The following is a 13,124-nucleotide window of genomic DNA, read 5'->3' on the forward strand; positions in this document are numbered from 1 at the left end:
AGGGGTGCTGGAGGAGCTGCCGCAGCTCAAAATAGCCCTGACCCTTCCTCTTGGCTCAAAGCTGCTGCCAGCATCACAGGACTGTGAGGACAGCAGTTCACAAAGCCACCCCCACAGCACGTACACCAGGGGCCTTGGACGGGGAGCGGGGCAGGTGGGTGGGCTTCTGCCAGAGCAGGATCGTTATGGCCCTCAAGGGGGTGGGGACAGGCCTCTGAGGGACTCCAGACAGAGTCCCCCTTTCCAGGCTCAGCTGGGTTCGAGGCCCCTGTCTGCTCAGTAGGCGAATCCCAGAGACCTGGAACTCTCCTGCCACCAGCCAACTAGCCTTCTAGACAAAGGCCTGGCAAGCAGCGGGCCGCCCCAGGCCCCCCTAGAGATGCTGGGAGAGGTGCCCAGACACCAGAAGGCAGAATCCAGAGGCGACCTGTCAGAAAGGTGACTTTCTGGGATTAAATGTGGAGCCCTGGCATCTGGGGTTCCCTCAAGCAACAGCACCAACCCTGAACAAGGGCTGAGCTTGACGGCAGTTCCCGGAGGGTGGGCTGGGGCAGGGGCTGGGCTGGGCGGGGGCTGGAAGCTGCTCCCATAGAACCCAGGGCTGGGCTGTCTCCACCTTCCTGCCTGATGCAGGAAGTGACAGCCTCACCCTGCTCTCGGTTTACACCAAGAGGGGCATTTGGTTCTGAGGAATTAGTGTGTCTGAAAGAAAACAATCAGACTCTGAAGGGGCCCAGATGCCCCCCTGTCCAGGAACCGTGAAGGAATGGGCTGGGCGGCCTTGGTACACAACACTCAGGCTGTCAGGAGAGGCAGGCGGCCAAACTGCAGCCACACGGTTGGGGGCACGGTGAGGCCAGGTCCAGTGTTGGCATATGAAGGGCAACTGAGAGTTGTCCGGTCCCCGCAGGGCCTGGGCTGGGGCTCCTGTCAGGTGAACACGGGCGCCCTGGCTGAGCCCCCAGTCCTGCTTCTCGTCTCTGGCTTGCTGCAGCAGAGGAAGGGTTTACTGCTAGGAGAAGAGCCCGAAGGCTGGGAAGATGGCCTTCAAAGGGCGAGAGTCTTTAAGGCAAAAAAGCTGACAGGAACTGATTATGGGAGCTGGGGGCAAAGAAGAAACACAGCTCGTAATTCTGGAGACCCCTGGGTGGAGACCACCCACAGGGCTGTGTTCTCCCAGCCCAAACCTAAGATGGGAGCGAAGGCCCAAAGGCCCGCTGTCAGGAGCTGGAGTCAGCTGGTCTGGGGCTGGGGAGAGACGTAATGTGGGGGTCTAGGAGGACTGGGAAAAGGCCTCACGGACGATCCCAGGGGCAGATCCTGTGTCCTCTCAGGGTGCCGCTCAGGGCCCAGGTTCCCTGGGAAGGGGCTCAGAGGCACCAGCCATGGGGGGAATGGATGAAAAGGTCCAGAGGAGAAGAGGGGGTGGGCGGGGGGACACACACGACACACAGGAAGTCTAGATGCGGTTTCTCAGGCCCTTCCTGGGAACCTTTCTGGTTCAGTGGGACCTGCCGGCCTGCAGCATTAAAAGCACCCCCGGTGTCTCAACAGAACCACCCGGCCCCTGGCCCGCAAGGGGAGGTGTGACATCTGGACAAGTGGGAGGGGCGGTGCCTGCGCCCTCCATCAGAGGAGCCACGCTGACCCGGATCGAGGGTGCTGGCGCTGAGCCTGGTTGCTCCTCTTACACAGAGGAACCTGAGTCAGTACCGGCTCCTTGCTGGCGGGTGGGAGAGGTTAGGGGCAAAGAGCCAAGCTGGCCCTGAAAGGGCAGCCTTGTCAAAGGAAGGTGTTCAGAAGTTGCCCGGTGCTGTGGTCACGAGGGCCTTCCCTGCAGAGCGAGAGGGCTCCAGCCCAGATCGGGGGCTGCATCGAGTCCACTGCCACCTGCTGACCAGAGGAATACAGGAGATCGCGAGGGTTTTGTTCAGCTGCTTCCTTTATTAGAAACAAGTGAGATGTACCAAGCAGAACAACAATGCATTTGGCATTTCTCCCCCCACCCCGGAAATGGATGCCCCTCCCACAACCTGGAGAAAAGCCAAGACAGAAAGGTGAAGCTTCCCACTTCCCTGTTCCCGGATGTGGCACCCTGCCGGCCGGCAGTCAATATTTTTGCACTGAATTGAGTGAAATTTCCCCCACGGCGTCCCTAGGGACGGTCTGTTTGCAGGCCTGCCGTCACCTTGCAGTAGTAAACCACAGCCCTGGCTCTCCTCTGGTTCTGGGGCAGGCGGGCCAGGCCTCAGGAAGGCTGCCCCTGTGTGAGGAGGCACCGGCCAGAAATACGCTCCTGCCCCACCCCCCACCCCGGCCTGGCACCACCCTCTCCCGGGCTGTAGCTCTGTGAAGCTATCCAGGCCTTTGGGTCATCTTTGGGCAAAGAATTCAAGACACCCACCCTGGGCTTCAGCAAGTATGTGACGGCAGTTAGAAGGGAGCTGCAGCAAGGCCTGAAATTTTCCACAAATTTTCCATAAACCGAGGTGTTGAGGTGGCTTGGTGTGGACCGGCCTTCAAACCAGACGTCCGCGTCTTTGGAAGTGGGCACGTGTGGGGGAAACGAGCCCTGTGTAGTTGACCTCGGTCCAGAGCCGAGGCCTCCTTTCTCCCCAGCTCTCTCCTTACAGAGTGAGGAGGCCGTGGGAATGTGCCACAGGGTCAGGGGTCAAATGCAGAGTCAATCCAAAGGCAGGAGTGAACAGCTGGAACATGGAGCCCGAGAGCCCAGCGCTGTAGGCAGAGGTTAAGGGCCACACCCGGGAAGCCCACCAAGAGTAGCTGCCCAAGGCAGGTCCCCACGGATGAGTATGGGGGCCCCGGGGCCTTTCCCTCGTTGGGTTCAAGCCAGCCACGGGCCCACCATCCTGCAAGGCCCCAAACCCCAAGCACTGGTTCTCTCTGAGCTCTCTGACCTGAAGTCCTGGAACGAGTTGCGTGAAGAACCCAGGGACTGTTTGGGCAGAAAGGAGACTAACAGCAGCCACCGAGCCGACTCCCGCAGACCTGGGCGGCGGCGGCGCTGAAGGCGGCAGGGTCCCTACCAGGAGACAATGGCAGAGTCCAAGGAGCGGTCGCAGGGTTTTGGAGGGAGACACTGGGACCTCTCCAGGAAATCTGTTTCTTCCAGAGCAGGCACGGGCCTCACAGTTTCCATTCCATGACTTCAGTCACCAAGCAAAGCTCACTCCCGGCGCTGTCGTGCACCTCAAATTTCAGAGGCAGCTCAGGCTGGGACCTGGCCCCGAGCTGACCAAGCCTGTGACAGGGAGCTTTCCCGAGTTCCAGGTCCTGCCCAAGGTAGGAGAGTTGGGCACTCTGTTCTTTGACATCCTTAGAAGCCTGCACAGGGCGGGCTGCTCTGGGCCTTGGGGTGCTGTGTGTCCGATGGCTGTGGGGCGAGCCCTGCCTCTCCGACTCCCACCGTCCGTGGAATGCAGCGCACACCTTGCTAAGAACAGCAGCTTCTTTGGTCTGGGCATCTCGGAGTCAAGGAGTCAAAGGTCAGCCATGATCACTGCCTGCAGTTTGCAGCACAGGGACGAGAAGGAGAAGGGAGGCCCCTAGAGGCCTCTGATGAAAAGCCAATCAGTGGAGTTGCTGGCTCCAGCAGCCATCTGCGGGAAGCTGGCAGAACCCCTGCGTGTGCAGGGGCAGAACAGCCCCATCCCAAGCACACGATTCCCTCCAGCTCTGGGGACCCTGCAGAATCAGCCTCTGGCATATCTCACCAAAACCCATAGCCTGCAACACAGCCCTACAGGCCTGCGAGCTAAGGCTTCCTTCCCTCTACAAGTAGCTGAGAGGTGAAAGCAGCCAGGTGAAAGCACCCCACCCCACACCATTTACCTCCTCCTAGAGCAAAACTTACATACAAGCCTGGACATGGGTTGCTGCTGACAATTCACAGCCCAATCCTCCCCAAGCCACTTGGCTGAGCACAACTGAGGAATGCCTACACGACAGCCATGCGACCAGAAGCTCCATTATTCTGGGGGCCACCGGCAGCATCAGCAACCGTCACCACCACCACAAAAATCCACAAAACACCATCAGTGAAAATCAGACTCAGACAACGACAACAGGAAATCATTTCTGTCGCCAAGTCCAGATCAGCGTCTAGCCACCACTCCTTGCCGCTACTCGCAGGCTGTGTGTCTTGGAAAGGAGCATGAGAGATGGCTAATGGGTTGGAAGGCACAGGCCAAGGGCTGGTGGCTGGAGGTCTGGGTATCATCGGCCCCACGCCATCCTTGCCCAACCACCCTGGGGGCATCAGGGTCCTCCTGGCTCTTTGCTCTAAGATGAGCTAAGCAGGATTTGCGCTGATGTGGTCTCCACAACGATCCAGATGCTACAAGGAGGTCAAAGGTCCCCTTCAAACTGCCAGTCACCCCAGGCAGTGGAAAAACATCATCTCACAGGGGACTGATCCCCGTAACATACGGTTGGCAACAGCTGGCTAATGAGCCCTGATTTAAAACTCAGTTGGCAGGATGACTTCCTACAGGGAGCAGGCCGAGAGGATTGCAAGAGGGACTTGATTCACGAAACCCGCTTCCACAGCTCATCCCCGCTGCCCAGGTTCAGGATGCTGGAAAGGCGCGGCCCCTGCAGGAAAAGCTCCGAGTTGAGTCAGCCCCAGCCAGGGCTCCACCTGCCGTTCTAAGAGAGCCGAGCTCTCCCCAAAGCTTGCACAGCCCTTCCACCCCAGCCCGCCTTCTCGAAGCCAGTATTCCAGCTGATTCAGAGGGGAACTGGATAATATCCCCCACATCCTCTTTCTCCTGCTCCCCCAAGAAAAGCCAATGCCTGCTTTCAGAAGGAAACCATTCACTGTACCAACGTGTTTGTCTGGCACTGGCCTGAGATTCTAATTTTGAGGAATGATCTGGATTCAGTTTTTCATTAGAGACCAAACACCCTGGTACATTTGGAACATGAACGATATTTAAAATCTTTATATATATATAATATATATATACGTTTATTATCCACCCGTTAACCCCACGATGCGCCAATCGCGAGCTAGTCTTCAGCAGTTACATTCCCTCGGTCACGGCTGCATAACGATCTGATTAACTGGAAAACAGGGACACCAGAGACACGGCCAGAGGTGACACCACGCAGCCTGCGCCACTGCAATACAGTCATCAAGTTCAGTGGCGGTTTGTAAAGCCAGTTCAGTTCTGGTCCCTTTGCCAGGGATTCTCACGTTTGTGAAAACTGGACCAACAAGTGGTGGGGCTCCATTTCCTGGTTTGAATTCTCAGTGGCTTTATCCAGAATCTCACTGGCAACTGGTTACTGTAACACCAGCCCAACCTAGGAGAGCCAAGGGGGGAGAGGCAGAGTTGAGGTGACAGCTGTCCAAAGCCTCTCCCACTCCCCCGCCCAGTCCTGCAGTCCCAATGACGGGTGGAGCCCGCAGAGCGCCACCGTGCTCAGTGAGCAGGCTCACAGCGAGCCCGGGGCTCTCCCCCAACCTCCTCCGATGCTTCATACACCAGATCTTCTAATGACAGCAGCTGCGGCAGCCTGAGGACTACTGGGCACAAGGCTGCCCTCACCTGTCAGTCATCCCGTAAACGCCAGCTACCCCCATGGCCCCGAGCCGCCTTTTGGAGCTGGCGGAGGAGGGAGGGCCACACTGGGATAAGGGCAGCAGCCCAGCAGAGGAAAACCCCCTCAGGGCCTCAGACTCTCCCTTCCTGCCTGACCGGGGCACGCGACTCGCACAGTGTCCTTGGACGGTCCTGAAGCCCTGCCCCCAGTTGGATGCGGCAGCTCACCGGGTGGGAGGAGAGGCTGGAGACAACCTTCCTGCTTCTGCGCGGCTCTAGGGCCCATGCCCTCTGCCACCCTCACATCAGCTGCTGAAAGGAGAATACGGACCCTCCTACTCTGGTCACCAGAGGGAGGGACTTTTCAAGGATCCAGACTGATGCTGGATCCCAGACCCGAGGTCCTGGTTCCGTCGGAGACGCCAATTCCCTGACCCACACAGGCCCAGCCGTGGGCCTGACCGCGAGGGAGCTCGGTGGGAGGCGGCACCTAGCGCGTACGTACCTTCTCTGCCCCCATGCTGGGGCACTTCCAATTGTAAAGGTAATACTGTAGGTTGCCGTCCCCTATGCCAAACTTGAGCTTCTCCAGGAAGGTTTTGTTCTCCATGAGATCCAGTGCATTGAATACGTCAAACCCTTTCTGCATGGCAGCAGGGAGACAAGAACAGGTGAAGACAGGAGAAAGCTACCTCACCTTCCTGCCCTTTTCTATCATATCAAAACCATCCACAGGCGGCCAGGGGAGCAATCTTCCTTCAGAAGCTCCTGCTGCTTCCATGTTACATCCAGACTGCGGCCAGCACCCCGCTCCCTGGGGGTGGTTCTTACGATGCTCTGAGCACCCTGCCCGGCCTCTCCTCGGCGTGCACCTCAGTACACACTTGTGTACTCAGTGTCCAGGCCACCGCTCCCACTGTTCCTTGTTACACTTCCCTGAAACACTCTCGTAATTTCCACAGCCCTCTCTGGAGACCAAGCCCTGAACCTTTTCCTCTGAAAAGCTGACTCCCATGAGCCACTGGGCATTTGCACTGCTCCCTCACTCCCTGACATTCCAACTCCAAGGCCTCTGTGCACCGAGGGATTTTACGACATTTGATATGCTGCTTTGAGGCTGCAACAGACACTTCCTAAATCTCACCAACTTGATCAGAAGCTCTCCCAGGGCAGCGACTGGCCTGTCATTGTTCAGCTGGCACACAGTGGGCTGGGCCAGGCGCAGGCAGAACCCATGGGGCAGGACTGCCTGGAGACCTCTCCAGTGTAAGAGAAGCCCAGGCCCCTCCCCCCATGCTCTACTGTCAGCCGCTCCAATGACTCACCGCAACAGACACCAATCTCCCCATTCCCACACTGGGGAGGTCGTAAGGAGAACACCTCTACTCCCCCAGCAGGCCTGGCTATTCAGGCTCCTTGGCAGTGCCTACCGTGAGAACAAAACTCACTGAAATAAATCAGAAGGAGTTCAATGCCTTCACTTAGTGTAGGCGCTCCTTGCTCCTTCCCAGTTTTGAGCTGCTGGCTGAAAAGTGCTAGGCTGGTGGAGCACGAGGGGGAGGAGGCCTCAAAGCCCCCAGCCTGTGGGCAGCTACCTGCGAGCCATGCTCACCACCGCCCCACGGCCCCTTCCCTCTGATCTGCTCACCATTTTGGCGAGAACGAGGGCGTCGCTCATGAGGTCTAGAAGAGGGGTCTGGGTGTGAACGTTGTAGAAAGAATAAGCGGCCTTTAGACTCTTATGGGTCGGGTGATTCATGATGGTGGACGGAAGTGTATAAAAGCTCAGGAAATCGGTCACCTCACCGTTTGCATTCTGAAGGGCAGACAATAGGAAGAAGGCAGTGTCACATGGGCACAGGGTTCCTGCAACCTGGGAATAAAATGTTTTCTACTGCACTCCACCACCTCAGGCAGCGCTGCCGCTCTAGATGAATGGGTGGAAACTGAAACAGGATATGCATGGAGGAGAAAACACATGGCCGGGGCAACATGAGGACAGAGCTGGAAGGAAAATCCAGGGGGGGCTATGGGCTGAACCTGCCATGATCCTTCCCCGCCTGTGGTGCCAGGGCCTTCTCACAGCTCCCAGAACCCAGCACACCTGGCCGGCACCAGACCAAGTGGGGACAGGCCAGGGAGTCGAAGGCTCACCTGAGCGAGAGGGGCTCAGCTCTCTCTACTGGGAGTCACCAGTGGGGGTGGGGGAGGGGGAGAGGAAGGGCTCACACCAGGTCCCCAAGGGCTCATCTTAGCCAACGCAAGCTACAACTTCCTGTCTTTAGTGGGGACCAAGCACGGATGGTCAAGGAAGTCTAGGGTGCCAACACTCCCATCAATTGCTCTTCAGTCACCGAGGCTGGGGACTCCAGCCACTTAGGGAGGACGCCTCCCCGCCAACGGGGCAGAGGCCCAGAACACGCCTCCCCACTCACCTCCACCACAAAAGTGTCGATGATATTCTCCTGGGGGTAGAACCAGTGTTCCACCTCCTCTTGGCTCATGACTGGCGTGAGGTGAAACTGCTTCAGGTACTGGGTGAGGAGCTTGTGCACTACTGCAATGTCCTTTTTTTCCATTGGTCGCAGCCCAGCTGTCTTGGGAGTCTGGAAGAAAGAACCAGAGAGCATCAGATGTGCTGACCATGAGCACCTTGGCTCCCTCTCAAGTCCTACATGAACCAAAAACCTCACACTGTCTCCCTTCCTACCCCGACCCTGAGTCTATCCACCCAGGCCCTCAAGAGAGACTCCTCAGTTATCCCAGGCAGCTCCCTCTCACCCACTGTCCACATCCACTCCGGCACAAGTCCTGCCCCTGCAGTGTCTTTGGCCCTTTCCCTCGTGGTTAAGGCTGCCATCCTTGACTAAGGCTGCATCAATCTCTTATCCACATGGCCCAGGCCAGCTTCCTAAGAAAACACAGCCCGTCACACCCCTCCCTGTTCCAAACTCCCTAACACAGAACACAAGACCTTCCACCCTCGGGACCAGTGGCTGTTCTGGCTGTGATCTTCTGTCTCTCTAGCCCAGTGGCTCTCAACAGGAGCAATTTTGTCCCCAGGGGACATTTGACAATATTCAGAGACATTTTTGGTTGTCACACCTAGAGGGAGGGGTGCTATGGCATCTAGTGGGTAGAAGCCAGGGATGCTGCTAAACATCCTACAACGCACAGGACGGTCTCCGTGATGAAGAATTACCCAACCCAGGGACTTCCTGGTGGCGCAGTGGTTAAGAATCCGCCTACCAATGCAGGGGACACGGGTTCGAGCCCTGGTGCGGGAAGATCCCACATGCCGCGAAGCAGCCGAGCCCGTGTGCCACGACTACCGAGCCTGCGCTCTGGAGCCCACGCACCTAGAGCCCGTGCGCCACAACAAGAGAAGCCACCGCAATGAGAAGCCTGCGCACCGCAATGAAGAGTAGCCCCTGCTCGCCGCAACTAAAGAAGGCCCGCATGCAGCAACGAAAACCCAACACAGCCAAAAATAAATAAATAAATTTGTTTATTTATTAAAAAAAAAAAAAGAATTACCCAACCCAAAATGTCAATGGTGCCATGATGGAGAAACCCTGACCACCCCATGTATGTGCTGGGGTAGGCCCAGCCCGGTGCTACGCCTGGGCCTCAGTAAAGCCTGTCTTGGCCCCTCTCCTCCGAGCCTCACAACCTTTTCCCACTGAGCTGCAGCTCATCTCTTCCTACACCGCTCACTCTCCTATAGACTTAGAGCACTTCACAGACAGCCTCCCAGCCACAGGCAACATGGAAGCCCGGGCCTGGCAGAGCCTACACTGGATGCCCGCCTTGCCTATCCACTTGGACACCACTACCCCAGTACTGCCCCTGGCAGGACACTGCTGCAAGTAAAATTCAGAAGAAAAGCACAGAACTCCCAGGATTTAATCTCATGCCAGAATCCCACCCCACAGCTGCTTCTCCTTAGAAAATGCTTCAGTGGAATGAACCCATGTGATGCTCCGGAGTAAATACTGGGACTGAGGGAACATTCCCAAAGGCTTAATACACAAAGGTGGGGTCAGCCGAATCTGAAATCAGGGTAGAGTTAGTTTATATACCTCAGTCACTGCCTGACACAACTGCTTCCTAATGCAGGAATTGCTTCTTCTTCTTTTTTTTTTTTTAAATTTTATATCAGAGTATAGTTGATTAACAATGTTGTGTCAGTTTCAGGTGTACAGGAATTGCCTTTTTTTTTTTTTTTTTTTAACATCTTTATAGGGGACAGGAATTGCTTTTAAAACTGCAGTTCCAGGCTTCCCTGGTGGTGCAGTGGTTGAGAGTCCGCCTGCCAATGCAGGGGACATGGGTTCGTGCCCCGGTCCAGGAAGATCCCACACGCCGCGGAGTGGCTAGGCACGTGAGCCATGGCCGCTGAGCCTGCGCGTCTGGAGCCTGTGCTCCACAACGGGAGAGGCCACAACAGTGAGAGGCCCGCATACCGCAAAAAAACAAAAAAAACCCTGCAGTTCCAGGGGACTTCCCTGGTGGCACAGTGGTTAAGCATCCGCCTGCCAATGCAGGGGACATGGGTTCGAGCCCTGGTCCGGAAAGATCCCGCATGCCACGGAGCAACTAAGCCCGTGCGCCACAACTACTGAGCCCTGGCACCACAACTACTGAAGCCCGTGCACCTAGAGCCCGTGCTCCGCAACAGGAGAAGCCACTGCAATGAGAAGCCCGCGCACTGCAACGAACAGTAGCCCCAGCTGGCCACAACTAAAGAAAGCCTGAGCACAGCAACGAAGACCCAAAGCAGCCAAAAATAAATAAATTAATTAATTAAAAACTGCAGTTCCAGGACCTCTGGCTGCCATAATTCCTTGCTAATCCTGATGTCTCTAGGGAACACTTAGTGACCTTGTTTCTACATGGTAGCTCCCAAAATGACACCTCAAATCCTGGACTGAAAAAGCAGCCATGCTGGGGTTCTCACCCACAGGCGGGGAGATCCAAAGACATTCTTCCAGCTGCTACACTTTAAGAACGCTCTCCAGTGGCCCAAGGGGACACTCATCACGGCTCCCTAATCTGGTTTCCTGGGCAGTGCCTAACTATGCTGCAGCGGGCTCTCAAAGCAGGGCACTAATGACCCCAATCCAGGGGTGGATCAGCCCAATCCCAGGGCGATTAATCCAGTTTGGTGGCTGATGAGTCCAGGCGGGCAGCCTTCTGATCAGCAGGCATCCAATAACTGTGCTGACACTGCCCGGAAGAGCTCTGAGGGAAGAGAAGGGATTTTAAGATCCATTAGGCTCCTGAAGACAGGCACAACAGGAGAACAAGGAGCGTCTGTCTCACGGGCAAACTAGGCGAACCGAGGCCCAGAGGAGAAAATCAGCTCACTGCAGGCTGCCTAGTCCTTCGGCGGCAAAATCTGGGCGGGAAGATTGGGACTGGAAATCTGGGCTCCCCTCACAAACTCAAGCCACCTCTCCTCCACCTGACTCGGCAGAGGGAGCAGCAGATGCTCTGTGGCTCATTTCCGCTGGGTCCTGGGATGTGCTGCATACCAGTGAGTGGATTCCTCTCTCCATTATGCTTCACTTAGGCTAAAATTACACGGAATAGGTATTCTCTGAGTCTGCCAACAGATGGCAGAGAAACTAGCCCAGGTGTAGGCTCAGGAGAACAGAGGAAGTCCAACTAAAATAAAAACCTTGCTACAGATAACAGAACGACAGGATGGAAAGGCTAGGAACCCGGAAACTACGGGTTGAGTTGCTTTTCTGGTAAGAGCCCCCTCCAACCCCCGCCCCAGGCCCCACTCCTTTCCTGCTGAGGGCGAGGCTCTCCTTGGCCTCCCTCCTGCCCCTGCCCAGGGCCCCGAAGCACCACTGGCCTCTGGAAGTCGGTAGAGCTTCATGGTGCGTTGCATGGTCATATTTCTGCTCAAGTGGGAGAACTTCACTTCAATCAGCTTCCGTGGGTTTAGGGACCGATGCCAGTACCTGTGGGGACACAATGTCCTGTCCTCAGAGGACTATGGCAAGTCTCATTAAAAGGACAACGGCGGGACTTCCCTGGTGGCACAGTGGTTAAGACTCTGCGCTCCCAATGCAGGGGGCCTGGGTTTGATCCCCGGTCAGGGAACTAGATCCCACATGCACGCTGCAACTAACAGTTCGCATGCCGCAACTAAGAAGCCCACGTGCCGCAACTAAGAACCAGCACAACCAAATAAATATTTAAAAAAAAAAAAAAAGGACAATTGCACGGGGATCTCAAGATGGCCGGCAGGTGGCGTAAGAGAGCCGTCGGGCCCCACTTGAGCCAGTGGCGTCGCCCCAGATCTCCAACCACCCCACAGTGAGTGCAGAGCGGCCACAGCGCTTCCTATATTTTCTTTGTCAAGTTCACAAGCCACTCCTCTGTAACAGTATTTGTCTGGGAACAGCGATCACCACTCCTGGAATCAAGTCAATGGAAAAGACTTCTAGTTCTCTGAATGTTTAGCCTCTGCCTCCTTTCCAGCATGTGTCTGGCGTTTTCACTTTTGAAGTTCTTAAGGCAGAGTATTCAATTGTTTCAAAGAACTTTCGAAGGCAGAGGTTGTGCTTGGTGCACACAGGGATCAGACATGCTCTCTTCGGCCCACATAATATTCAAAACAAAATTGAGCCAACCATTTAAAACTTTAGGACATTTACCATAAAAATCCAGATTTGGCCTCATCCTTAAAAATGAGAACAGAACCCCAGCAGACTGACCCCCACCATTTCCAAACGGAAGGAATCAGGGGGCCTAAGAAAGCCTAACCCCTTTGGGCAGGGCACGCACTGTGCAGGCTGCTGTTCCCACAGCCTCCCAGTCACTCCCGTGTGCCCACCCGGCTCCTGTGGGGACCACCACCCTCATCAGACACCAGAGCAGCGAGATGCTCTAGGGCACACGCTGAGGGGCAGAACTGTGACTCACGGTGCCACAAGCTCCTCAAACTAGAGCGGGCAGGTCGCCGTTTCTAGGACCCTGCAAAGAAGAGATTTTTTTACCTGCAAGTGCCAACAGGCTTTGGTAATACGACCCCGGCAGTGTAAACAGCTTGGAAGATGCCCTCCAGGTGCACCCGCCGGGTTATCTCACGGATCAGGACTGGAGCCACCCTCTTGGAACGCAGCTTCTTGTGGACACACAAGAAGTTGATCTCTACCATCTTCTTCTCTCTGAAGAGGAAGGAAAAAACCCAGGGACAGGGCTTTTAACAGGCCAGGCAATCCTGTGCAGCACGTGGAGCGCCCTGCAGAGACCGGGGCCCTCGGCACAGGCTTGTGTTCCGCCTCTGCCGGCGCTCAGCGGTCGGGACTCGGACGCTCCCACTGCCCTGCCCTGCTGCACCAGGCAAGGGCCCACCCTCTACGGACTCCACCTCCAAAGGTAAGTGCGAGTCAAGCAAACTCCTTCATCTGAGGCACCACAGCACCTCCCTGGTGAAGCCCCAATAGTAGGCTGGCGGGGTCCCACCTTCAGCCGTCAGGAGCCCCACAGAGTAAGTCAAGGGTTATTCTAGGATTTCAGGGGTTCTGACTCCCCCAA

The 13,124-nt window shown here is 56.2% G+C and overlaps 1 protein-coding gene across 1 annotated transcript in view; it reads right to left on the reverse strand.

Moving 5' to 3' along the window:
• Positions 1-4,953: 4,953 nt before the first annotated feature.
• Positions 4,954-13,124, reverse strand: part of NMT1 (N-myristoyltransferase 1) — a 30,739-nt gene continuing 22,568 nt past the window's right edge. Inside the window, exons 7-12 of the mRNA XM_065896560.1 lie at positions 12,584-12,754; positions 11,434-11,542; positions 8,003-8,173; positions 7,216-7,383; positions 6,073-6,210; positions 4,954-5,328 (exon numbers count right to left, since the gene is read on the reverse strand). Coding sequence (XP_065752632.1) covers positions 5,308-5,328; positions 6,073-6,210; positions 7,216-7,383; positions 8,003-8,173; positions 11,434-11,542; positions 12,584-12,754 — 778 coding nt within the window. The 3' untranslated portion in view covers positions 4,954-5,307. The remainder of the gene's footprint in view (positions 5,329-6,072; positions 6,211-7,215; positions 7,384-8,002; positions 8,174-11,433; positions 11,543-12,583; positions 12,755-13,124) is intronic.

The sequence above is a fragment of the Phocoena phocoena genome, chromosome 19 (genome assembly GCF_963924675.1).
Source record: "Phocoena phocoena chromosome 19, mPhoPho1.1, whole genome shotgun sequence".
In the NCBI taxonomy this organism is placed as follows: Eukaryota; Metazoa; Chordata; class Mammalia; order Artiodactyla; family Phocoenidae; genus Phocoena; species Phocoena phocoena.